The following is a 24,998-nucleotide window of genomic DNA, read 5'->3' on the forward strand; positions in this document are numbered from 1 at the left end:
CTCGAACCAGTTCGGTCAATTCGGCCGCCCAAGCTGGCACCCCCTGGCCCGGGGCCTCCGGCACCGCAGCCCTCACCACCGGGTCATACTCGCTATGGTCGCACCCCGCAGAAGCCACCACGGCCTCCCTCTCCAAGGCCATCTCCAGGGCCTCGTGCAGATTGCGGGGGTGGGAAAGTTGAGTCTGGATGCGCAGCTCACCAGGGATAATGGCGCGGATGAACTGGTCTCTGGCCAGCTCGTTCTGCACGTCGATGGGCATGTGGGCATATGCTTTCTTCGCTAGCATCTCAATGTCATTAGCCAAAGCGCGAAGCGGCTCACCCGGTTGTCTCCGTCTACTCGTCAGTTCGGACCGCAGGACAGCAGGCTGGCCACACTGCCCAAACCGCCGCTGCAGAGCACCAACCAGAGCCCTGTAGTCACCCCTCTCCGCTGGGCTAAGCAGCAGCAGGCATGCCAAAGCGTCGTCAGTGAGGCACAAGGCTAGCTGGAGTGCTTTAGTGTCTGTGGACCAGGCCGCAGCATGCGCTAACAGTTCAAATTGAGCATGGAAGGCCTCCCAGTCAGCCTTACCGGAGTACTTGGGGGTTTTCACATTTGCCTGGCAGGGCCGGGCGCCACTATCGCCAAGCACGGGCCCCGCGCTGTTCGGGGCGGGCGTCTCCGCACCCGCGTATATTCCTGCAGTCGATGGGCTAAAGCCAGCGGCGGCCGCCAGGCCTCTGGCAGTCCGTCTGAGGCGGGCCAAACGCTCTCCGGCACTGTCCGCTCCCTCAGGACCCAGCGTGCCCCCAAAGTCACTGTCCATAGCCTCTCTCTTGATCTTCGGGCGGGCCCCGGCCACATCTCGCTGCGCTGCCATAGTTAGCGCAGGCTGTCAACTGAGGTAGCCGAAGCAGGGCTAGCCGACGGTTAGCAGTTTGACTTCTGACACCAATGTAACGTTGTAAACACACTTCCACAGTCGGCGATGTTTACAACAAAGGTCGTCTTTATTAGCAGAAAAACGGCTGCTGTAGGCCACAGCCACGCCAACCACAACTACAACAACGGAACAGCAACACACACACACAGGCAAGCTCTCGGTCTTTTCTCTCTCTCCATGCTGCCTTCACGAACCTCCCGAACAGTCCGAAATCCCACAACATCAACACGCTCTCTAACTAAGAGAATTGCTACAGTACTACCCAAAACGATGTACTAACAAATTAATGATGTCATTCACTTTTAAGAAAAACTAACCCACTTCCCAAAATTAACTGTTGTGTACAGTTTAGTGTCCACAATCACAGCTGTTAGTCTAGCACACTGACTTTCTCTGTTACATTTGTTTACTTAGCTTAATTCAGGAGTTGTAACTTTTGCCACCAGTAACTTTGGAGGGTTTAGTTCTGATCTTACCTCTTCTGTCTTGGGCCCTTTCGAGTGAAAGGGCGAAGATTGTAGACAGGGCCTGCTGTTGTAGAGGGTGCCTGAGATGTGGATGTGGAAGGCATGTTGTGCGTAATGTTAGCTTGATACGCAGGAGCTGTCTGGCCAGAGAGGTTCACTGCATTTGGTCTTCCACGATGAAACAGTGAATAAATTTCTTCATCAGTACTACGATTCGGAACACTGCTGCCAGTATTAGGTTGGCCAGTACATGCATTTGCCAGGGTGTTAATTAGCTCCCCGTTATTTATAATTTCTGCTACTAAATTCCGTGCAGACTGACTCATAGTGCCACCTCTTGTGGCGACATTACTGCTTTGCATAATGAAAACACTAGATGGCGCAGGAACTTCCGGTCAGAGATCATTCAATATATTCAGAGATCATTCAATATATTCAGAGATCATTCAATATATTCAGAGATCATTCAATATATTCAGACTTTCATTCAATATATTCAAGTTTCATTCAATATATTCAGAGTTCATTCGATATATTCAGACTTTCATTCAATATATTCAGACTTTCATTCAATATATTCAAATTGTCATTCAATATATTCAAGTTTCATTCCATATATTCGGACTTTCATTCAATATATTCAAGTTTCATTCCATATATTCAGACTCTTTTAATATATATATAATAATTTCCTAAATGGCATTCCATAATATATATATATATATATATATATAAATATATATATATATATATATATAAAAGTCATATTCCATGTACATCCATGTATAGCAAAATAAAAGTTTATGTTTTCTTATTACATCTGCCTTGGTAGTCTTTATTGTCATTAATGCATGTGAACATTGCCTGCAAAGATTCACTGAATGTTTATGGCAGCGTTCATGAGATGTTGTCTGAATGTTCAGTGTTAGCTGGGAAGCCACTGCACAGAAGAGGATGATGTAAAACAGGACGAGAAGACATGAAAACAGTTTTTGTACCATTTGGTGCTGCTGCTCTTATTTCAAATAGACGTCCTACAGGAGCTCATGCATTTACTACCAACCAGGTGAAATGGCATGATGGATGATAAGCTTGCAACAGGTGCATGATCAGATCTGCTATAGTTACCATCTTTAATTGCCACAAACTGTATGATCATAGTGTAGAAACGCAATGCACCAATCCAGTTTTTTATAGTTCTCTTACGAATCTTTGGGAATACACACAGCAACACACATACAGCCCCCTCCTCTCTTGTGCAATCTCTTTATCTCTCTCTCTCTACATATATATGTATATCAGTCTGCATCTCTCATGCAAAGGCGAAGTGTACATGCTGGTAACATTAAGCAGCTTGCTGGTGGAAAAAAGACATTGGGAGAAAGGTCAGCAAATTCAGCTGAAAAATAAGTGTCAGTAAGGAACCAGGTCAGTCTAAAACAACCTTCTTGACATTTTTTTAATGTTTTGTTCACACTGTGGATGTGTGAGAAGTTAGGTTTTGATACTTTAATGATTGCATATACAGTGGTTTGAAACTTTGATCTCATTCTGTACCCTCAGTTTTAAAAAGTGAAGGCCGATTGTCTTGTGTGTTTGGTCCTGTGCATTAGCTTTTTCATGCAATCACTGTCTTTTCTGTGGCCTGCAGCGTGAGCAGACTGTGAAAACCCAAAATTCATACAGACCTCTCCTGTAAGTTACAATTATTTACTTTTCTAACTTGTCATGGTCATTTCAGCCTTGGTTGTGTTACTGTATATTGTTATTGAGCACAGACTATATAAAATACATTATTTTGAGCTTTTATTGTGATGAGGAGAGGCAGATCTGACTGTGAATGAAGAAATGGTCAATGGATGAGGAGAAAATAGCACGAATAATCCTCCATTTCAATCTCTTATTGAGAATGACTAAGAACAACTGAGAATATAACTGTTGAGAAAGCTGTTGACAGAGATCACCATAGACTTCTAAAGGGCAGGAGCCAGAAGGACAATAAGAGCCAATAGGACTGAAAGTCTTATTGCAACTATCACCATCTTTCTTCAGATAGAATGCAGGTTTTTGATGTTTTTTTTTCTTAAACATAACAAATTAGTAAAGGAAAGCTTGAATTTTCCATGTATTGTCTATGACGCGCACACACACACACACACACACACACACACACAAAGAGGGAGAAGAGAGTTACTTATGGTATTATATTTAGGTCAAAAGCTGTGCGGGAGAAAAAAATATTTACATGAATAATTTCAATTCGTGAGTGCAGACATTCATTCCTTGCGAGGAAATTTAAAAGCACAAAAAAGCACTGAGTTTCTGTTGTGTGTGCACGGATCTGAATTCTACGCCCGTGAAGATACTGACTTTTGACCACCTAGTGGAGCCTATGGAGCCTAATGTGGTTGATTACTTTGCTGGATAGTTCAGGTTACTGTGATAGACCAAGGTACACCATGGCAGCAACATACAGAGCTGTTTTAAACCAGATTTGCTCACAGTTTGGGAATAAATTTCCCAAATTAAATATCAGTAGTTATTGTTTTCTGTCACATGAAATATGGCATGATAACATCATTTTAATGTGATTAAAAACATGAAATAATTTTGAGTATGTATGCTTTTGTATGAAAATGTGGAAATCTGGAGAATAAAACCTGCCGAATTAACTATAAGTAGAAGCAGAAATACTGAAAACTTTCACTGCATTAATTTAAAGATGAATAAATCTTTAAAGACAAATTCTGAAACCTCTGCACTTCCATCCCATTAATATGCTGTACAGTTATGATTTAGAAAAAAAATCATAATGAGAGTCAGGAAAGAAAGTGTGGCTCTGGATGTAGCAATTATAATTTTGGCCAAAACAGACAAACACGTGTAACGGCACCATGACTGGATGAAGCTTCAAAGAGTAGCTCAGAATCCTTCAGTTTTTTAAAGATTTTTTCGGAATCTTTCTGTGATTTTTGATTTCTCTATAAAAAGATACAAAGGCAAGTATTTTACTTTGAACTCCATTTAACACTTTAATCTTACTAAGCAGAATTAGATTAATATGAAATAAACTATAGTGATAAAAAAACAGCATATAATACAGTATGTACATGGGTTATGTAATAGTGTCTACATGAATGTATGTATAGGGTTTGACTATTGCTACAGATATGTACAGGTCATGGTTATTTATACAGACAATGCTGGATGGGAGGAATCTTTCTGTGTTTTACTTCTGTAAAATTTTAGCTACAGTGAATTAACTCCAGGTGTGGTGTACATCTCAATGATTCGACTATTATATAGAGTTTGAAGTAAAATTTAAGTACAATTTAATTATGTACATATAATGTACATATAATGTAGTATAAATATAGGGTTTACAATAGGATACTTCTGCCACAACTGCAAAAAGTTGATAATCAGTATTTCATCAGAGCATTTGTTCACTGTTCATGGAAACAGTCATTTTTCTAATAACCACAGATCAAAGTACCTACATTACCAGAAACAGGTCTGATAGTCTTTTTATGAACAAAAGATTTGTAAATAAATTAATGAATGTATTCAACAAAAATACAATGAAAAATTAAAGAAAATTGCACAAGAAATGTTTTAGCAGTGATAAGAACTGACAGATGTGTAGTGATTCCCTGTGGTCGCAGGTCCAGGGCAGAGACTGAAGCGATGGATCTACAGCAGACATAACTAAAAATAATCTGCACAGAGATCACCACAATCCATAAAAACTTGGCATACTGAGCACACAGCAGCAACAAGGATGGTGTGCAATGTAGTTAGAAGAACACTTAGATTCACACAAAATGACAACCTGCACAGTTTTGTCAAGCACTATTTCAGGTCAGACAAATGAGCTATATTTTCATGCACAGCAGACACTCGCATGTGTCATGCTTCTTTTTGTGTGTGGCTGCTGAGTTATGCCTGTGTGAGTTGTTGAATTTACTCACAAGGAATGAATACCTGTGCTTGTGAAATCACCTTATTTATACTTATGCCAGGTTTTTAATTTGTCTTTAGATGTTGTTATTTGTTTTCATTCTTAGTGTTAATTGTTTTCCAATTGCACAACAACAACAAAAATGAGACTTAAAACACTAGCTGATATTCATTATAATTAATTTAGAATCTTGTCATATGTCATGAAATATTTTATTTCTTGATAGTTATTTCGTGGTAATCATTTAAAGTGTATTGTACAGTGGTTTTCAGTACCTACAGTTTGAACATTTTGTCACCAGAGTTAACGGTTTCACCTAACACTCAAACAAGATTGTGCAAAACAGGTGACATCGGTGTTGTGTTGAGCAGTTCTTCAAAGCATCTTCTCAGTCTCTTTAGCAGAGGTAAGGAAGATCATTCATGAAAGAACTACATAGTTGATCATAGTGAAAACAGAAACATGAAATAATTTATCATAACATCTTTTAGTCACTATATTTCTCTCCCATTAGAATTTTTTCTACATTCAAGAGTGAAAATGATGAATTATGAAGTGACCGTGTTCACTGGCAATCTGGCCTTTGCCACCACTTTTAACAATGTCTACATTAAGCTGGTTGGCACAGATGGAGAGAGCAAGCACACACGTCTGACGAAGTGGAAACCTTCTTTCTACAGAGGAGCAGTAAGTCCAACTCCATGTCTGAATTTTGCCCCCCTTTGTAGTACCTACCTGTATTGTAATTGCTATAAGGTCATAGATCAGTTCTTGGTTATCTTGTAGTTTTTCCAAAGCTTTTCTGTCATTACTCCAGGAGTCACACTTTGACTTATCCTGTTCAACCTCCCTTGGAAAGCTGGTGCTGATAGAGCTGGACAAAGAGACAAAGTTTCTTGCAGACTCTTGGTATGCTGCCAGGGTGAAAGTGACTTCCCCTGAAGGAGACACCTACCACTTCCCAATCTACCACTGGATCACTGACGGTGTAGTGCATTGCTTCAGAGAGGGTGCAGGTTTGTGGAAATGTGTTTGCCAGAGAGCATGCAAGCATTATATGATATAAAACACAGGCAACAAAATATACAAGTAGATCTATCAAATTCAAACCAGTATTTATTCATTTATTTTAAGCTCTTAGAATCTTTGAAGACAGCAACAGTCTTTTTGGCAAATACAGCAGACAACAGGAGCTGGACCAGCAACGGGAAATTTATCGGTAAGAAGTCAGGGCTTCTGTTTTGACATTTGGCTCACACAACTAAGAGATTAAATCTTGTCCCACCTGCCTCACCTCTAGTTTGATGGATCTCCATTGAAGATGAGCATTAAATTCTTGTGTAACTGCCGAATGGCAACTGCACAAGAAACTACAGTCAAGAGAGACATTCAATTTATGGAGGTGTATTTTGAGTTTGGGGATAAAATCTGATCATGGGCTGTCTTTTGTCTTACTCATGTTCAGTAGCATACCTGCTGAGGAAACACTCTGAGATCGGTGACTCTCATCTCAGAAATGTGAAGGGATACTAGTAACAATAGTTTCTTGCCTTCCAGGGAGCAGGGCAGGTGATACTGAAGGAAATCTGAAACTGCTGGCTAAGGCAGATTTGGTAAAATTATAATTCATGTTGGCAGTGATGATACCTGGTTGTATCAATTGGAGGCCACCAAAATTATTTTCACACTCAGCTCTTAATTTGCCATGATGGACTGTGTCAATCCATCTGTCCAGCTCACGCTACCTTCTCTCATCCATGAGATACTTAAACTCTTCTTTCACCCTGGAAGAGTTCCATATGAAACGAGTCTGACTTGTTGCCAGCAATACAGAACAAGCTGTCAGCATCAGCACTGAATGGTACACAATAATGGTCCAGAGACCCCAAATTGCTACAGCAACCGCACACAGTACCCTAAGGGATGCAGTTGAATGCTTTCTCCAAGTCCACAAAATGCATGTAGACTGGATGGGCAAACTCCCATGCACACTTGAATATCCTTGTGAGGATAACAAGCTGGTCCAGTTTCACGACCAGTGGCACCACCCCAGATTGCGAAGATAGCCCACAGCATCAGGAGTCTTCAGGAACTCAGGGTGAATCTCTTCCACCCCAGGGGCTCTGCAACATAGGAGTTATTTAACTACCTCAGTGACCTCACCCCCAGTCATTGATGAGTCATCCCCCTCATCCCCAGACTCTGCTTCTGCTACAGAAGATGTGTCAGTGGAGTTCTGGACATCCTCAAAGTATTTTTTCCACTGCGCAACTATAGCCTCAGTTGAAGTCAGAAGCACCTCGCCTGCACTATATATTGTGTGAGTCAAGCACTGGTTTCATCTCCAGAGTCACCTGATGGTTTAAAGCCATAGGAAAGTCTTTTACCATAGTCTCACCAAACTCCTCCCACACCTGAGTTTTTGGTTCACCCCACCCCGAACCCACAGGCTAACCAAGCCTGATAGGACTTTGGTGTCCACCATCTGGTTCAGGGATTACCTCAGGCACCAACCACCTTGCAGCCACAGCTCTGATTAGCAGCCTCAACAATGGAGGTGCAGAACACTGTCCATTTTGATTCTATGTCCTCAGCCTCCCTAAGAATACTATCAAAGTTCTATGAGAGGAGGGAGTTGAAGATCTCATGAACTGGGGCCTCATTCCCCGTGCACCCTCACAATAGCTTTAGGTGGTCTCTCTCTCTCTCCAGGTCTCTCCAGCATCTTGTCCAAAAAGGTTGGGTCATTTGACACATGAGTGCTGACCCATTCCCTGGCCTGAAGGCACAGGGAAGTGACCTTCTTGTCCACTGGTGGAAACTCCATCATACAAGCAACAAGCCGAGGGGATACAAGGATACCCACCAAACTCTCCCCAGCAATAGCTAATAGGGCAATTTCCAAGCTTCCTTTCCTCTCAAAAATTATGGACAGAGTAGTTTCTGTCTGTCAGTAGCTAACTGATCATCTCCAGAGGAATGATTTGTTTGAAGAGTTTCAGTCAGGATTCAGATACAGAAACATTTTGTGAAGGTTACAAATGATCTTCTTATTTATCTTCTTATTTATCTACTAGACTCCAGTTTGTTCATGTAAATGGGGAGTCATCTTCACACACTAAGGTTAATTATGGAGTTCCACAGGGTTCTGTGCTAGGACCAATTCTATTTGTATTCTGTATGATTCCTTAAGGCACTATAAGGCATACCATACATTTTTACTGATCCATCCATCCATCCCTCCCTCCCTCCCTCCCTCCATCCCTCCCTCCCTCCATCCCTCTATCCATCCATCCATCCATCCATACAAGTTTGCCCACTTATTTGGGGCTAGGTCACAGGGGCAGCAGCCTACGCAGAGAAACCCAGACCTCCCTCTCTCCAGACGCCTCCACCAGGCCCCAAGGCCAGCGTGCCCTAGGTCTGCCCCAGGGTCTCCTCTCGGTAGGACATGCCGAAACACTTCACCCAAGAGGAGCCCGGGAAGCATCCTAGTCAGATGTCCAAACCACCTCAACTGGCTTCTTTTGATGTGGAGGAGCACTGGCTGTGCTTTAAGCCCCTCTCTAATTGCTGCACTCCTCACTCAATCTCTAAGGGAGAGGACAGCCACCCTTTGGACAAAGCTCATTTGCACTTCTATACACAATCTCATGCTTTCGTTCACTACCCAAAGCTCATTATCATAGGTGAGGGTAGGGATGTAGATTGACTTTCACTCTTGATCTATCAATGAAGCCAGATGACACACATCAGTGAGTTAACCTCTAGGAATATCTTATAGACATAAAGACCTGTGTGACCTTTAATTTCCTGCTTCTAAATTCAGATAAAACTGAGGTTATAATACTTGGTCAAAACATCTTAGAGACATGGTGTGTAACCAGATACTTAATCTGGATGGCATTATTTTGCCTAAGTACATGTAACACTATGACGAACCTTGCCATCATTTTTGACCAGGATATGTCCTTCAAAATTCTGCAACTACAGTACTGAGACTAGAAAGTGAGAGCATATTTCTCCCACATTGGCTTCTCTTCACAGGCTTCCTGTTAAATCAGTAACTGAATTTAAAATCCTTCTTCTCACATACAAGGTCTAATCAGGCTGAATGGTATCTTAAAGACCTCATCATACCATATCACCCCAATAGAGCACCTTACTCTTAGACTGTAGGGTTACTTGTGTTTCCCAAGTACACTGGAAGGCAGAGCCTTCTGCTTTCATGCCCTGTGGAGCCGACTTCCAGTTTGGAGTCTGAGGCTGTTCTAAATTTAATTACAGAGTATGCTGAAATTCAGGTAAGAATTTCTTGATGAATCATTGATTTGTCTGTGAAATTATTATTATACTTATAGGGGTTTATATTGAGAATTGCGCATATAAACTGTAAAGTATCCAAATCCCTTACCCTCCACTATTGTGCTTTTTCCTTTAGCTGGGATGTGTATGAAGAGGGAATTCCCCACTGCATAAAGGCAGACAGCTTTCAATCCCTGCCTTGTGACAGCTGCTTCTCATTGACTAAGACTGCAGAGATGGCTTTTACTGCAGTTACAGGGTGAACTACTTACACCATATGAACAGTATTTATCTATAGACATACTTATTCAAATTATTTAAAGAATATTTTTTTAAAAAAAAGGTTTCTGTGCTTACATTTTGTAGATTGGCAGAACTGGAACTGATAAAAATAGCTGAGTGTAAGAGAAATTTTACTAGTATTGAGGATATTAGTCACCTGTTATGTGTTCACCGTACAGAAAAATCAGGTAATAAATTATCATATTTTCATGACATACATTGGAGTGTCTCAAGTCTCTGGTGGCAGTTATGTTTCTGACATTAAATTCAGTTTTGTAAACACAGTTAAGAAAAATTATGTTTTATTCACAGAATATGTTCGCAAACATTGGAAGGACGATATTTTCTTTGGCTACCAATTCCTAAATGGCATCAACCCTATGTTGATCCAACGCTGTACCACACTGCCCAAGAACTTTCCTGTCACTGATAACATGGTCTTCCCCCATGGTCAGCATAGTTTGGCAGATGAAATAGAGGTAATTAAAAAAATTCCTGCATGTTTTACAATGTGATTGCATTGACACATTCACTTTGCAAATGTATAATCAATGCTGGAGCCAACAGGTCAAATCATTTCTGATTCTTTTTAAATTTTCAAATAGAAGGGCAACATCTTTCTGTGTGACTACAAACTTTTGGATGGAATCGAGGGAAACACCATCAATGGGAAGAAGCAGTACTTGATGGCCCCCCTCATTCTTCTCCAAAAAACCTGTGATGGCAACATGATACCAGTTGCTATTCAGGTAAGCTCTGAATTCAGATTTAACACACATGCTATGCTGTTGCTTGAGTCTCAAAAAAGAAAAAAAAAAGTCTTTCCATCGCAATACACATTGGATTGATCGAAAGCTAAGTGTGCTGACCGCCAAAATCACTAACTTGCCATAAAGTATAATAGTCTAACTATTTTTATTAAAAACATTTATTTCTAGGGCAGCACGGTGGCGTAGTGGTTAGCACTGCTGCCCCACAGTTAGAATACCATCTGGAAGGCCTGGGTTCGATTCCACCTTGGCCCAGGCCTCTCCCTCTCTCTGTGTGGAGTTTGCATGTTCTCCCCGTGCTTGCGTGGGTTTCCTCCGGGTACTCCGGTTTCCTCCCACATTCCAAAGACATGCACTTACTGGGGTTAGGTTACTTGGCTAATCTAAATTGCCCATAGGTGTGAATGAGAGCATGAATGTGAGTGTGAAAGGTCGTCTGTCCCTCTGTGTTGGCCCTGCAACAGGCTGGCGACTTGTTCAGGGTGTACCCTGCCTCTCGCCCTATGACAGCTGGGATAGGCTCCAGCCCCCCTGTGACCCTTAACAGGATGTGCGGAAGCGAATGGATGGATGGATGGACATTTATTTCTAGTAGCAATTCTGTAGTCTCCATTTTGCTGCTTGCAAAGCGTAGTGACCACAGGGATCTACTTTGTCTGTCATCTGGCCAGACCCTACAGATTAAGCCTGGCTACCAGACGCTCTTCAAGCTCCCTTCCCAGGCCTGGCTCAAGGGTGGGGCCTGGGTATACCTATCTTGGGCAGGGTTAAGTTTTCCCTTGCTGTGTCTTCTATAAGAGTTGCATAAATCTAACTCGCAGAAAACAGTTGCTCAGGACCCATCTTGGTCAGATGCATTTGTCACCCTATTTCTAAGGGAGAGGAGGCTCATTTCCGTTGCTTGTATCTGCAATCTCACTGTGTCACTACCCAAAAGTTGTGACTATACACTCCCCTCCAAATTTATTGGAACAGTGAGGCCAATCCCTTTATTTTTGCTGTAGACTGAAAACATTTGGCTTTGACATAAACAAATGAATGTGAGACAAAATACCAACATATCAGCTTTTTTCCCCAGGTGTTTACATCTGGATATGATGCCCATTTTTCTTATGAGCAATAGTATTGGAACATGAAAGGTGTGTTTTGTTCCCGTGGTGTGTCCTGTTACACTAAATATTCAAACAATAGATAGCTTTGAATGTCTACACATAGTCTCAAATTGGGGCTTTGTCCTATGCAGACTGTGCAGTTTTAGTTAGAGGAGTGACCACTGAAAACCAGGGAGCCATCGTTGGGTGAAAAACAATCAAACATGAAACAGAGAGTAGATGGAGAATGAATCATTGCACAAACCTTGGGCTTAGCCAGTACACACGTGGAAGGTCCTGAAGAAGAAAATAATCACTGGTGTACTGAGTAACAGATGCTGAACAGGTAGACCAAGGAAAGCAATAGCAGTTGATGACAGAAACATTGCAAGTGCTGTAAAGAAAGACCTTAAAACAACTGTTAGTGACATCAGCAACAACCTTCAGAGGGCAGGAGTGAAGGTATCACAGCCTACTGTTTGCAGAAGTCTTCATGAACAAAAGTACAGACGCTTCACCAGAAGATACAAACTCCTTGTTTGCAAGAAGAACATGAAGGGCAGGCTGGAATTTGCCAAGAAGTGCAGAGAAAAACCTCCATACCGGGACAAAGTTTTATGGACTGATGATACAAAGATGAACCTTTACCAAGATGATAGAAAGGCTGAAGTTTGGAGAAAGAAAGATCTGCTGATGATCCCAAACATTCAAGCTCATCTATAAAACACAGTGGAGGTGATGTCATGGCTTGGGCTCACACGGCTTCTCCTGGGATGAGCTCATTAATCTTCAATGATGATGGCAGCATTAAAAAAGGAGTTCATCAAGGGCAGGAAGAGGAAGGTTTTAGACTGACCTAGTCGATCTCCAGACTTAAACCCTATCGAGCATTTTACCTGCTAAAGAGGAGACCAAAGGGACCAACCCCTCCAAAACAAGCAATAACTGAAAGAGGCTGCAGTGAAAACCTGGAAAAGCTTCAGAAAAGAACAAAGGGATGTCAGTGAGTCCCAGGCTTCATGCATCGGAGGGAAAGGATTTCCAACTAAACATGAAGTCTTCATCACTTTAGTGTATGAGTATAAAGCACACTCAAGTAGAGTAGCAAAGCGGTATAAAAGTATTCATCCAGTTAACACTTAGCTATCAGTTTAAATCTAGCCTCTCTAGCAAGAGCACAATATGTGCATGTATCCACTCTCACACTCTACAAACATGATAGTACAATCATACATGACATTAGAGCATTAAAATACTGTAAGTATTTACCAAGTGGATATATTGATCAATATTAGTAAATATATCAAATGATTCTTTTTCTTTTTTCAGCTGCTCCCACCATCTGATCAAGTCAGTAGTATCCTCTTTTCAAATACACTGAATGAAAAACATGTCCTTTCCTTCTCTGGCAGCTGAAGCAGAAACCAGCAGAGGACAACCCGATCTTTCTTCCTACTGATTCTGAGTACGACTGGTTGATTGCAAAGATCTTTGTGAAAAGTGCTGATTTTAACTTTTTTGAACTCAGTGTTCACCTGCTGCGCACTCACATGCTGGTTGAGGTTTACACCCTGTCACTGCTGCAAAACTTGCCCATGGTGCATCCTCTGTACAAGGTAACTGAGGCTGAGGAGCTGTTATGTTTCTAAGATTTTATACAGAGCAACATGTGGGAAAGCATCAAGATGTGAAACTATCTAGTTTAATTCCTTGTTGATTGTATACAATGAAAATAAATAGAAGAAGCAAAGTTTGGGAACTTTTGACTTGTACTGTATAAATATAAAATACCAAATAATAATTTATGGAAGAATTCATTTTCTTACTATCTTTGCTCTTTCAATCAGCTTCTCATACCTCACACTCGATACACTCTTGAGATTAACTTCTTAGCTCGGAAATTGCTGCTATCTAAGGACGGAGATTTGGCTAAGGTATAAAAAGACACAATCCTAAGCAAATCTTTTTTTTTTTCATTATCATAATATTTATTATTATTTGTCTCTCACTGGGATCTTACTGTTTTCTAGTTCACATCTTCTGGTGGAGAGGGTGCCATGACGATCCTAAAAAGGTCAATGTCCTCACTGACCTACAGCTCCCTCTGCATCCCAGATGATATTGCAGAGCGTGGGCTGGATGATGTGCCAAACTTCTGCTACAGAGATGATGGACTGAAGCTCTGGGAAATCATCCACAGGTTCTACTGTTATATCACCACTTCATCTGGACACACATTTTAGAGAATAACTTTCACCAGTTTTTTCAGGCTCCATGCCATGATCAGTGAGGCCTTGGTCTTTGTTTCCAGTCAGATGGTTTATGTGGAATGGAGGTCTGTGTTTGACTGACTGGGAAATCTGAAGCCAAGATCAATATTACAGTTTATATTTATGCTGTCTGGTAGACTTGGGGTGTTTCCAGTGTTTAGGTACAAATCATGATCCCTAAAGTCTTTCATGAGTCCAGACAAGGACCTTTGTGAATCTTCCTGTTTTCATTCATTATTCATTATATATGTTTATGTGTTTAGCAGCCTTTAATGCAACCAAGAATGTGTTTGGCTGAATTTGTCTCCGTTTGACAAAGGTTTGTGAAGAGTGTGCTGTGCCACTACTACAAGACTGATGATGAGGTGCAACAAGACTCTGAACTGCAGAACTGGATTCGGGAAATTTTTGAACATGGATTTCTTTCACAAGAAAGCTCAGGTGAGTATCCAACTTTATAAAGACAATAAAGGCCTGTATATTTTCACAGTGCCACTTAAATTCACTTTCTGAGTGTGTTTATTCTTTATGATCATCAGGAATTCCACAGAAATTCACCAGTGTTGATGAGATGGTCAAATTTGTCACCATGGTGATCTTCACTTGCTCAGCCCAACACTCAGCTGTCAACTCTGGACAGGTGAAGTCCTCTAATTTACCCTGATTACTAATCTTGAAGTTTGATCAGATTTTGTAGTTTTTTCTGTCCTGCATGAATGAACCCCTTATGGATAAATGATTTCTACAAAGCTTTGGAGGGTTGTAAGGGAGCGTATACAAGCCCATCAGCAGCTAACATATTATTATGATTTAATGTTTTCTGTGATGCTAGTCTGACATTACTGTGCTTACATGGGAGCAGCAGCCCATCTGATTCTTTTTTTGTAGGTGAATTTTCTAAGATACCTTTACGCTGGTTCCTTTGACCAAACTCCAGCAGGACTAAACTTTGGATTACTGAGGAAAACAGCCTTTGGAGGATACTAAGGTTGTTTGTTGGACTGAAAGTATTTCAGAAAATATTTCAGCATGTTCTCCAATCCAAACAGCTGTATCAGTCATGGGGAACATGACAGTAACTGTCATGTCCTGGGCCGTTGGCCCAGCGTTTTGTGTTAGTTTATTTCCTGAGTGTGTCCTCCCAGTAGGTTGTTGTCTTGTGTTTCCTAGTGTTGTGATATGTCTGCGTCTCTGTCCTGAGTCTGTGCCTGTTCCCCGTGTTTAGTCAGTATGTTCCTTGGTTTGTCACTTCCTGTTTATTTTGACAGTCTGGTGTTCCTGTGCTTTGTGTTCAGCTTTGCTTCCCCTGTGTAATTAGTTTCATTTGCCTCACCTGTTGTCCCCTGCTGTTTCCTCTTGCCCTGATTACCCAGTGTGTATTTAAGCCCTCAGTTTTCATTTGTTCTCTGTCGCGTCGTTGACGTTTTTGTGCCCGTGTGTTCCTGTGTTCCCTGTGCCTGCCCTCCGTCTCCCTTCCGAGGTTTTTTGGTATTTGTGTTCCCCCTTACCTGAATAAACGCCCTTTTAAGTTACCTCTGGAGTCCTGCGTTTTTGCCCTTCCTCGCCCGTTTCCTCCCCGGCCATGACAGTAACGGTCATAAGGCATCTCAATCCAAATAATTTTTCTATTTTTTATAACAGGAACTCTGTGATAACAACAGGAAATATAACAGGAAACATTTGTGGATAATCCAATCCAATTTTATTTATAAAGCACTTTAAAATCACCCACAGGGTCCAAAGTACTGTACAATATAACAATAATATACATAAAACAACTCAATAAAATGCATTAAAATACCTGAGAATTACATAAAAAATACAAAAAAATGTGTTTAATTAGTGTTAAAAGCCAAACAAAAAGGTGAGTTTTTAAAAGCAATATAAAGTGTGCACCCGATTCGAATGTTATCAGTCCATTAAATGGACGTTATTAACAATTATCAGTCTAGTGTAGTTCAGACTGGCCCTCCTGCACCTACTAGTGTGCGAGTGATGAGGCCTCTAATATCCAGTGGCAGATCATTCCAGAGATTCGGTGCTGCCACTGCAAAGGCCCGGTCCCCTCTGAGCTTAAACCTGGTTTTAGGCACAGTCAGAAGCAGCTGGTCTGCCGACCTGAGTGACCAGGTGGGAATGTAAGTGTGTAGAAGCTCAGTGAGATAGGGTGGGGCAAGACCATTTAAAGATTTAAAAGCAAATAAAATAATTTTAAAATGGATCCTAAAACAAATGGGTAGCCAGTGAAGTGAAGCTAAAACAGGTGAAATGTGTTCGTGCTTGCAGACACCAGTTAAAAGCCGCCCACCAGCATTCTGCACCAGTTGAAGGCGAGCAATAGCGGACCCTCTAAGCCCTATATAAAGTGCATTACAGTAATCCAGCCGAGTGGTGACAAAGGCGTGGATTACTGTTTCAAAGTCTCGCCTTTGGAGAATTGGCTTTATTTTGGCCTCAGGTGAAAAAAGCTTGGCTTGACCACAGCATTCATGTGGCTGTCAAGCTTCATGTCTGGATCTATTTTGACTCCTAAGTTTATGATTGTTGGTTTGAGAAACTGTGCCAGAGGACCGAGATCTACCAGAGGGGTCACTGAGTTGTTACCAAAAACCATCACCTCAGTTTTTTCTCATTGAAACTTAGGAAATTTAGAGCCGGCCGTACCTTAATGTCACCTAAGAATTTAAGGAATTGTGCCACTGAGTAGGAGTCTTTCCTTTTAAGAGGCACATATATCTGGCTGTCTTCGCATAGCAGTGGAAAGAGATACCATATTTTCTAAGTATGTGGCCCAGCGGTAATAGATAAAGAGAGAAAAGGAGTGGGCCTAGAACCGAGCCCTGTGGTACCCCACACACAAGTGGAGCCGTGGAGGACACAAATTCGCCAAGTCCAACACAGAAACTCCGACTTGACAAGTACGACTGAAACCAACTCAGGGCTGTGCCCCTGATTCCCACCCACTGCTCCAGATGAGAGATTAAAATTTTATATATAATGACTAATTATAATGAATAATTATGTTTTTGGATTAAAATATTCTGATTAAGTAGCTGAAGAAAAAGCATTTAAATTTTATATTAGTCTTTATATTTTAGTCGACTAAATTGACTGTAGATTTAGTCGACTATATTCTTACGATAATTCATAGACTAAAACTAGACTAAAACTAAAACTATTCAGATAATAAATTATGACTAAAGCTAAATTACATTTTCATCAAAAGACTATAACTAAATCTAAAACAAAATTTGCTGTCAAAATTAACACTTCTCTGCACAAGCAAGCCAAAGAGGCGGGCCATTACTGAGATGGTGAGGTCAGGTGGAGCAACCAGGAAACAGCTGGAGGTCCTTCATCAACCACTTGATCAGCAACATGAAGAACAGAGAACTTTGTAGCTGCTCCATCCACCCTGTTTGTTTCACACAGAGAAAAACTGCAGTACAGAAGTTAAAATATTCAGATAAATTGTTAATACGAAAAATGATTTCTTATCTGATTAATTGATGGAGTAATCGATAGAATACTCGATTACTAAAATAATCAATAGTTGCAGCCCTACTTGTATTCAAAAAGCCATAGTCAAACATTAGTTTTCAGCACCAGTGGAGCTGTGAAAGGCCTTCAAGAAAAAACTACAATTTAGAGTGACCAATTAACCTAACCCCAGTAAGTGCATTTCTTTGGAATGTGGGAGGAAACCCACACAAGCACGGGGAGAACACACAAACTCCACACAGAGAGAGGGAGAGGCCTGGGCCAAGGTGGAATCAAACCCAGGCCTTCCGGAACCCAGGCCTTACTGGCCTTACTGGAAGGCCAGTACTAAACACAACCAGAAAATACAACAAAAGAGAACTACACAAAAAGTCATTCAAATCACTGGGCCACGGGCCCAGGACCATGATAAAAACAACATAATACAAATAACAGAATATCAAAAACAGGCGCAGGATCCTGACAGGCGAGCTAATTTTCTGTCTAAATCTGCTAAATTTTGTAGCTTCTCTCTTTTTTTTTTTTAAATAAAAGCCAGGCTGTTGAAGGTTATTGTAACATCTGGGAGAACAGCCACACTCATCATCTTATTGGAGGTGAAAGGATTTGGACTGGTTTTAACTTTATATGGTGCCTCAGTATTTTTGTTTTGGAGAACTGAAGGAGCATTTACTAGTTAATGCTGTTAGAAAAAAAGGTTTGAAAACTGTTAAAAGTGATACATTGCAGACGTTTAATGAGTTAATCATTATTTATTCGACACAGTATGACTTTGGTGCCTGGATGCCCAACAGTCCTACTTCTTTGCAGCTTCCTCCACCAACCAAAAAGGGGACAGCAAGTGAACAATCAATGCTGGACTCATTCCCTGATGTTAACACAACAGTTCATGGCATGGCCATCTTGTGGCTACTCAGTAAGCAGTCCTCTGACTCTGTAAGTACTTTACCAAGATTTTATGAAATTACATTTTTAAGTTGTACTGTGCTGATTAAAATGTCAAAATGATCCTGCTGAACTCATACTGCTATATGAAAGAAGGAAAACTGAATATGTCACTGATCACATATCAATCTTATCAGCTCTTTCTCGGCCAGTACCCAGATCAGCATTTCACTGAAGACGTTCCCCACCAGAAGATAAGGGAATTTCAAGAAGACCTCAAAAAGCTGAGCGCTGATATCAAAGCCAGGAACAAGAGTTTGAAGCTGCCGTACACATACCTGGATCCAGCTGAGGTTGAAAACAGTGTGTCCATTTGAATATTGGTAGGCAGCTTCTCCTCCTTCAGCTTCATGGTAAGAAAAAGGATCGGAGGGAAACGTGTGGGCTCTGATTTATTGCAAATTCGATAGATTTAGCATTTGTTTTACATCATAAAATAAAAACAGCTTCTGAGCGAGGAAACTATAAGCATAGATGTGCCGATGCAGTAACAAGGTTTTATGAATGAGGATTTCTTTCATGGGGACTTTTTTCTTCTCATCACAACATATAAAATTATTAATCTTTTCTTTCCCTTGATTATCATTGCAGGATATGTGTGTGCTGGATATTTTTAAAAGGAACAGAGGGAAGAGTGTGTGCTTTAGTTTTCATATCATCATCTTAAACCTGATTGCCAGTTTTTTTATTGATCTTTTAAAATCAACTTATTTAGCTTTTCTTTTTCGTCTCAGCACATGAATTAATTGATGTATTTTTTCAGTGTTGCATGTTTAGTTTGTTCACTGATCTCTGAGTTCCTCTGATGCAAATTATATTAAAAATTATGTTAAAAATATATAGCATGTATTTACATTAGAAGAGGAGTCCTTGGCTGTGTTCTGTTTTAATGAAAATTCAATACATTACTTGAGTATCGTATTTCATATAATCATATTAATAATTATCTAATTGTAATCACATGATTTAAAAATTAAACTCAAAGCTTGAAGCACAGTGTTATCATTCTGTCATTGATTATTAAGCCTGTGTGATATAAATTGTGAAATTTTTATATCTTCATAATTTATATACTGTAAACATTGTGATTTCTGACCCATTGAAAATAAAAAGAAGTCTTGTGTTAAATGATTATTTAAAGAGTGAGACATGATGAAATCACAACTGTGCCTCACACAGGCAGACCTGCAGTGGAGAGATGAGTAATTGAGGTCTTTGCACAGGGTGTAAAGATGGATCTGATGAAGGTTGTAAAACATGTCCTCAGTAAAGCAGCTGCCTGGTATTTGTCAGGGCAGAAAAATGAAGGAAATGTCTTCATATAAAATCTGCACGACAGTTCAACGACTGTGTGCAAAAGTGCAGCTTAGTGATAAGAAGTCCCTTAGTGCAGTTTCATTGTGAGTCATACTGTACTTAGGAGGATCATGCTATCTGAAGTAATCTGCTGCCTGCAGCCTCTATAACCGCTACTGATGTAAGATAGAGTTAACACAAAGGACAGAGTCAAACCTACTAACAGAAAAAATGCAAAGCAGTGGAGCTGTCAGTTGCAATGAGATAAATAAAAAACAAAGTTCCAAATGAAGCAAGTCATAAGCAGTAAAAGTAGCTGATGTGTTGAGATTATTTTAATCTCATTGAGTCAAACATGTCGGAGTAAATAACTTAAAGCGTGATAGGAGCTACAAATAGGTTATTTCTTATTGTGGGGGTCATTGGAAGATGAAGAACTGCCCCCTGAGGCCAGCAAATGCTTCAGCATTGAATGACGATCAGCTGAGAACTCATTTATTGATGTTGTCATGGTTAAAAAATGGCTAGAAAATAAAAGTTAAACAAATGTTGCAAAATTACCAAACCTCCAGTTACATTACAATTACAATATGTAGAGTACTGTTTAAAATCAATTCAATTCAATTTTATTTATATAGCGCCAAACCACAACAAACAGTCACCTCAAGGCTCTTTGTATTGTGGGTAAAGACCCTACAATAATACAGAGAAAACCCAACAGTATAAACGACCCCCTATGAGCAGCACTTGGTGACAGTGGGAAGAAAAAACTCCCTTTAACAGGAAGAAACCTCCATCAGAACCAGTCTCAGGGAGGGGCAGTCATCTGCTGAGACTGGTTGGGCTGAGAGGAGAGGAAAAGACATGCTGTGGAAGAGAGCCAGAGATTAATAATGACTAATGATTAAATGCAGAGTGGAGTATAAACAAAGTAAATAAGGTGAATGAAAAGAAACACTGAGTGAATCATGGGAACCCCCCCAGCACCCTAGGCCTATAGCAGCATAACTAAGGGATGGTTCAGGGTCACCTGATCCAGCCCTAACTATAAGCTTGATCAAAAAGGAAAGTTTTAAGCCTAATCTTAAAAATAGAGAGGGTGTCTGTCTCCTGAATCCAAGCTGGAAGCTGGTTCCACAGAAGAGGGGCCTGAAAGCTGAAGGCTCTGCCTCCCATTCTACTCTTAAGTATCCTAGGAACCACAAGTAAGCCAGCAGTCTGAGAGCGAAGTGCTCTGTTGGGGTGATATGGGACTATGAGGTCTTTGAGATAAGATGGGGCCTGATTATTCAAGACTTTGTATGTGAGGAGAAGGATTTTAAATTCTTTTTTAAATTCTATTTCCTGTTTCACAGGCATTACTGGAAATGCTCTAAATGCCACACATATGAAAGGCCTGGATCTAACTCTTTGAGACACATAGGTCTTGTTTTCGTCCATTATTACTGATGCAGTGGCACCTCTTAAACAGCATCAAGACCTGTGGTCAGCCTGATGCACAGCTCCACATACAGCAGTTTTTAACTATATCTTTTGTGTTCATCATTTAAGAAGAAGAAGAAAGAAGAAACAGCCTTTATTGTCCCACAGAGGGGAAATTTGGCCTTATATTTCAAGGCTATGCTGCTCTGTATGACTTTAGGTTTAAGTCATTATTTGTGCAAAGTGTTAAAAGGCTTTAACAGGATCGAGCTGCTTTTTCTAGATATCCCTTTTTCTCTCTGTTAGACAGATGTTTGTTATCAATCATTTAATTTGTTTTCTTTTTTTTTTTTGGGGGGGGGGGGGGGGGGGGGGGGGGTCACTTAGTCTTATTAGTAGTGATGCTACTGTTAAATGTAGTAGAATTAGACCTGTTCTGCAAAGATCCCTCAACCATTAGCTTAGAACACCTGTCTCATAGATGTAGGAGCACTCAATGTGACAGGAGCTGACAGAGTGGTGGGAGGACTCCAAACACTGTGGTTTGATAAGGAAAAGACTCTGAGGGTCAATGTTTGCTGATACTCTGGAGGATATCCCTGTCACCCAACTGGATTGGAGGGAACTTGTGCTCTGGTGCAGCTAATCATGCATTCTAGCAGGGTGGTCCACAAATTACTCCAAGATACTGATTAAGTCTCCATCTGGCTAAAAGGTCTCAACCACAGAGCTCTTTTGACCCACGAGTCTGTATTCACACCAAAGGAGTTCCCTGGGGAGTCCCTGATTAATTTAAGGCTTGGAATCAGGTAGCTGTAGGGATTGAATCTCTTTTCACATAGTGGGATACAATTAATAAATATGTAGATTGGATATGTTTATTACAGAGATTAGAGCATACTATAGGTATTAAAGGTACTGCACTGCAGTGGTTTGAATCATATTTATCTAATAGACTCCAATTTGTTCATGTAAATGTGGAGTCTTCTTCACACACTAAGGTTAATTATGGAGTTCCACAGGGTTCTGTGCTAGGACCACTTCTGTTTACATTATACATGCTTCACTTAGGCAGTATTATTAGAAAGCATTGCATCAATTTTCATTGTTATGCAGATGATACTCAGCTTTACCTATCAATGAAGCCAGATGACACACATCAATTAGTTAAACTGCAGGAATGTCTTAAAGACATTAAGGCCTGGATGACCTCTAATTTCCTGCTTCTAAATGCAGATAAAACTGAAATTCCCGCAAATCTTAGAAACATGGTGTTGAACCAGATACTTACTCTGGATGGCATAACTTTGGCCTCCAGTAACACTGTGAGAAATCTTGGAGTCATTTTTGACCAGGATATGTCCTTCAATGCACATATTAAACAAATATGTAGGACTGCTTTTTTGCATTTGCGCAATATTTCTAAAATTAGAAACATCCTTTCTCAGAGTGATGCTGAAAAGCTCATTCATGCATTTATTACTTCTAGGCTGGACTATTGTAATTCATTATTATCAGGCTGTCCTAAAAGCTCCCTGAAAAGCCTTCAGCTGATCCAAAATGCTGCAGCTAGAGTACTGACAGGGACTAGAAAGAGAGAGCAGATTTCTCCCATATTGGCTTCTCTTCATTGGCTCCCTGTTAAATCTAGAATAGAATTTAAAATCCTTCTCCTCACCTACAAGGTCTTGAATAATCAGGCCCCATCTTATCTCAAAGACCTCATAGTACCATATCACCCCAACAGAGCACTTCTCTCTCAGACTGCTGGCTTACTTGTGGTTCCTCGGATACTTAAGAGTAGAATGGGAGGCAGAGCCTTCAGCTTTCAGGCCCCTCTTCTGTGGAACCAGCTCCCAGCTTGGATTCAGGAGACAGACACCCTCTCTATTTTAAAGATTAGGCTTAAAACTTTCCTTTATGATCAAGCTTATAGTTAGGGCTGGATCAGGTGACCCTGAACCACCCCTTAGTTATGTTGCTAAATAAAATAGAATAGAATAGAATAGAATAGAATAGAATAGAATAGAATAGAATAGAATAGAATAGAATAGAATAGAATAGATTTGATTAGATTAAATTATGCTGCTAGCCAAGGAGGAGTGTGTGCCATGTTTGGGAAGGCTTGTTGTACTTTTATGTAGCATCTTGTGACAAAGGCTTTAGAGGGCCTGTGGTGCTCCTCTGTATAGGAGAGAGTTCTGGTATTTCTAGACTGAGGGAGTAATGGCAGCGGAAATGGAGTGGGTTGATAACTTCTTTTCTGGTTTCTATTGCAGTGTCCATGGCTCTCATGACAGTGTATGAGTGTTGTTGCATTTTTGCATTAGAAGACGTTGGATCAGCATAGCTGTGTGATTTTTATGTGCTGAGCTATGAATGAAGAGATGAGCTGCTCCATGGTGGGGAAAGCTGAGAGGAGAACCATGACTGTCAACAAACAATATATGCATGATATTATAAACAAGAGAGAAATGTTGGAAAAATAGTTGCTGTGCTAATTATAATTATCATGTTTATATGAATTGTTGTATATGTTGTTATATGAACAGAGATGTGTCTATGTAAAGAGGAAACCTTTGTATGACCTTTCAGAAGGTGTTTTGTTCTAATCTCAATGTTAGCAGGAGTGTGAACTACTGAACCTGTTGGAGGGTCTAGTGAGCTGTAAACCACCTTTAATTTGTTCCTGTTTCCATAGCCTTACCAGAGATGGGAATTTCCACAGCCACAGAGCCTGTTTTCTTTTTCTATCTGACTCTCAGGCTTGGCAGTTTGCATTTGTGTGTATAGAGTGACTTGCTGGGCCGGCCCGGTGTGCACACGCTGATGCCTGAGCGGAGAGCAACTGCTGCTCTTGCAAGAAGAGCTGGTTGAATGAACCTGATTATTTCATAACTGAAGTTTTCCAACAGTCGCACAGCAAATAAATTTGCTTATTACACAAGAGGCATAGAGGGGAGGTAGAGGTGCCAGGGACTTTTGTAACCACTGCAGAACATAGAGATATTGGGTTTACTCAGTCTTGGTGGAAATCTGTGAGATCTTATTGATTAGAAGAAATTGTTCACACAAAGCTGCAAAGTTGCTGTAAAGCTCAATTATACTTTGTACCTATTTTTGCGTTGTCTCACTTTATCATAGTATTCTGTATTAACCCATACTGTATATTCACACTGTTTGCCTTTGAAAACAATCTGAATACAGTCATTAATTGAGTTTGGGGAGTGCCTGAGACAGGGTGGTTACAGAAAGAGAAATGAATGAAAAAGAAAATGAAATTAAACAAACGTAAATGATGTCAGTTAATGTGACCTCAAAGTTAAGCTAGTTCTTGGTGAGTGAAAAGAATTTACAAACAACAGATAAATGACAGTTTCCTCATAGCATCTCTGGTTGGGTGAGGATCATCAGCTCGAGGCCTATCAAGTGTACTTTGTTTCTTTTTCTTTGATTGTGTGTGTACACACAATCAATGCTTATGGGATAGTCTCTGTCTGCAGCAAACCTGCTACATAGTATATAATGTCTCTGGACTGACTCTAAAGATCAAGTGGGTCATGCAGCAATCAGTACCACACAAGTTGATTAAGTAGGTCTCAGACTGATATTTTCCGTGGGACTGACGGTGTCCCTTTGGAAAATCCACCAACTCTCATCTGAAAACAAACTGAATCTCTGAAGAAAACAAAGATGCCACGAGACAAAAATCCTTTGGAAACAAACTGAAGCTGAAGCTAGCGCTTCACGAGAGGAAACA

General features: G+C 40.6%; 1 protein-coding gene across 1 annotated transcript; it reads left to right on the forward strand.

Moving 5' to 3' along the window:
- Positions 1 to 5,663: 5,663 nt before the first annotated feature.
- Positions 5,664 to 18,837, forward strand: LOC115799269 (hydroperoxide isomerase ALOXE3-like). Its single transcript, XM_030756338.1, has 15 exons — positions 5,664 to 5,762; positions 5,871 to 6,043; positions 6,174 to 6,372; positions 6,491 to 6,575; positions 9,798 to 9,920; positions 10,028 to 10,131; positions 10,256 to 10,422; positions 10,549 to 10,692; positions 13,217 to 13,420; positions 13,652 to 13,738; positions 13,835 to 14,004; positions 14,394 to 14,515; positions 14,614 to 14,714; positions 18,341 to 18,511; positions 18,658 to 18,837. Exons 2-15 carry the CDS (start codon positions 5,897 to 5,899, stop codon positions 18,835 to 18,837), a joined length of 2,004 nt encoding a protein of 667 aa, XP_030612198.1. The 5' UTR covers positions 5,664 to 5,762; positions 5,871 to 5,896.
- Positions 18,838 to 24,998: the final 6,161 nt, after the last annotated feature.

Source organism: Archocentrus centrarchus, chromosome 2, assembly GCF_007364275.1.
Source record: "Archocentrus centrarchus isolate MPI-CPG fArcCen1 chromosome 2, fArcCen1, whole genome shotgun sequence".
Lineage (NCBI taxonomy): Eukaryota > Metazoa > Chordata > Actinopteri > Cichliformes > Cichlidae > Archocentrus > Archocentrus centrarchus.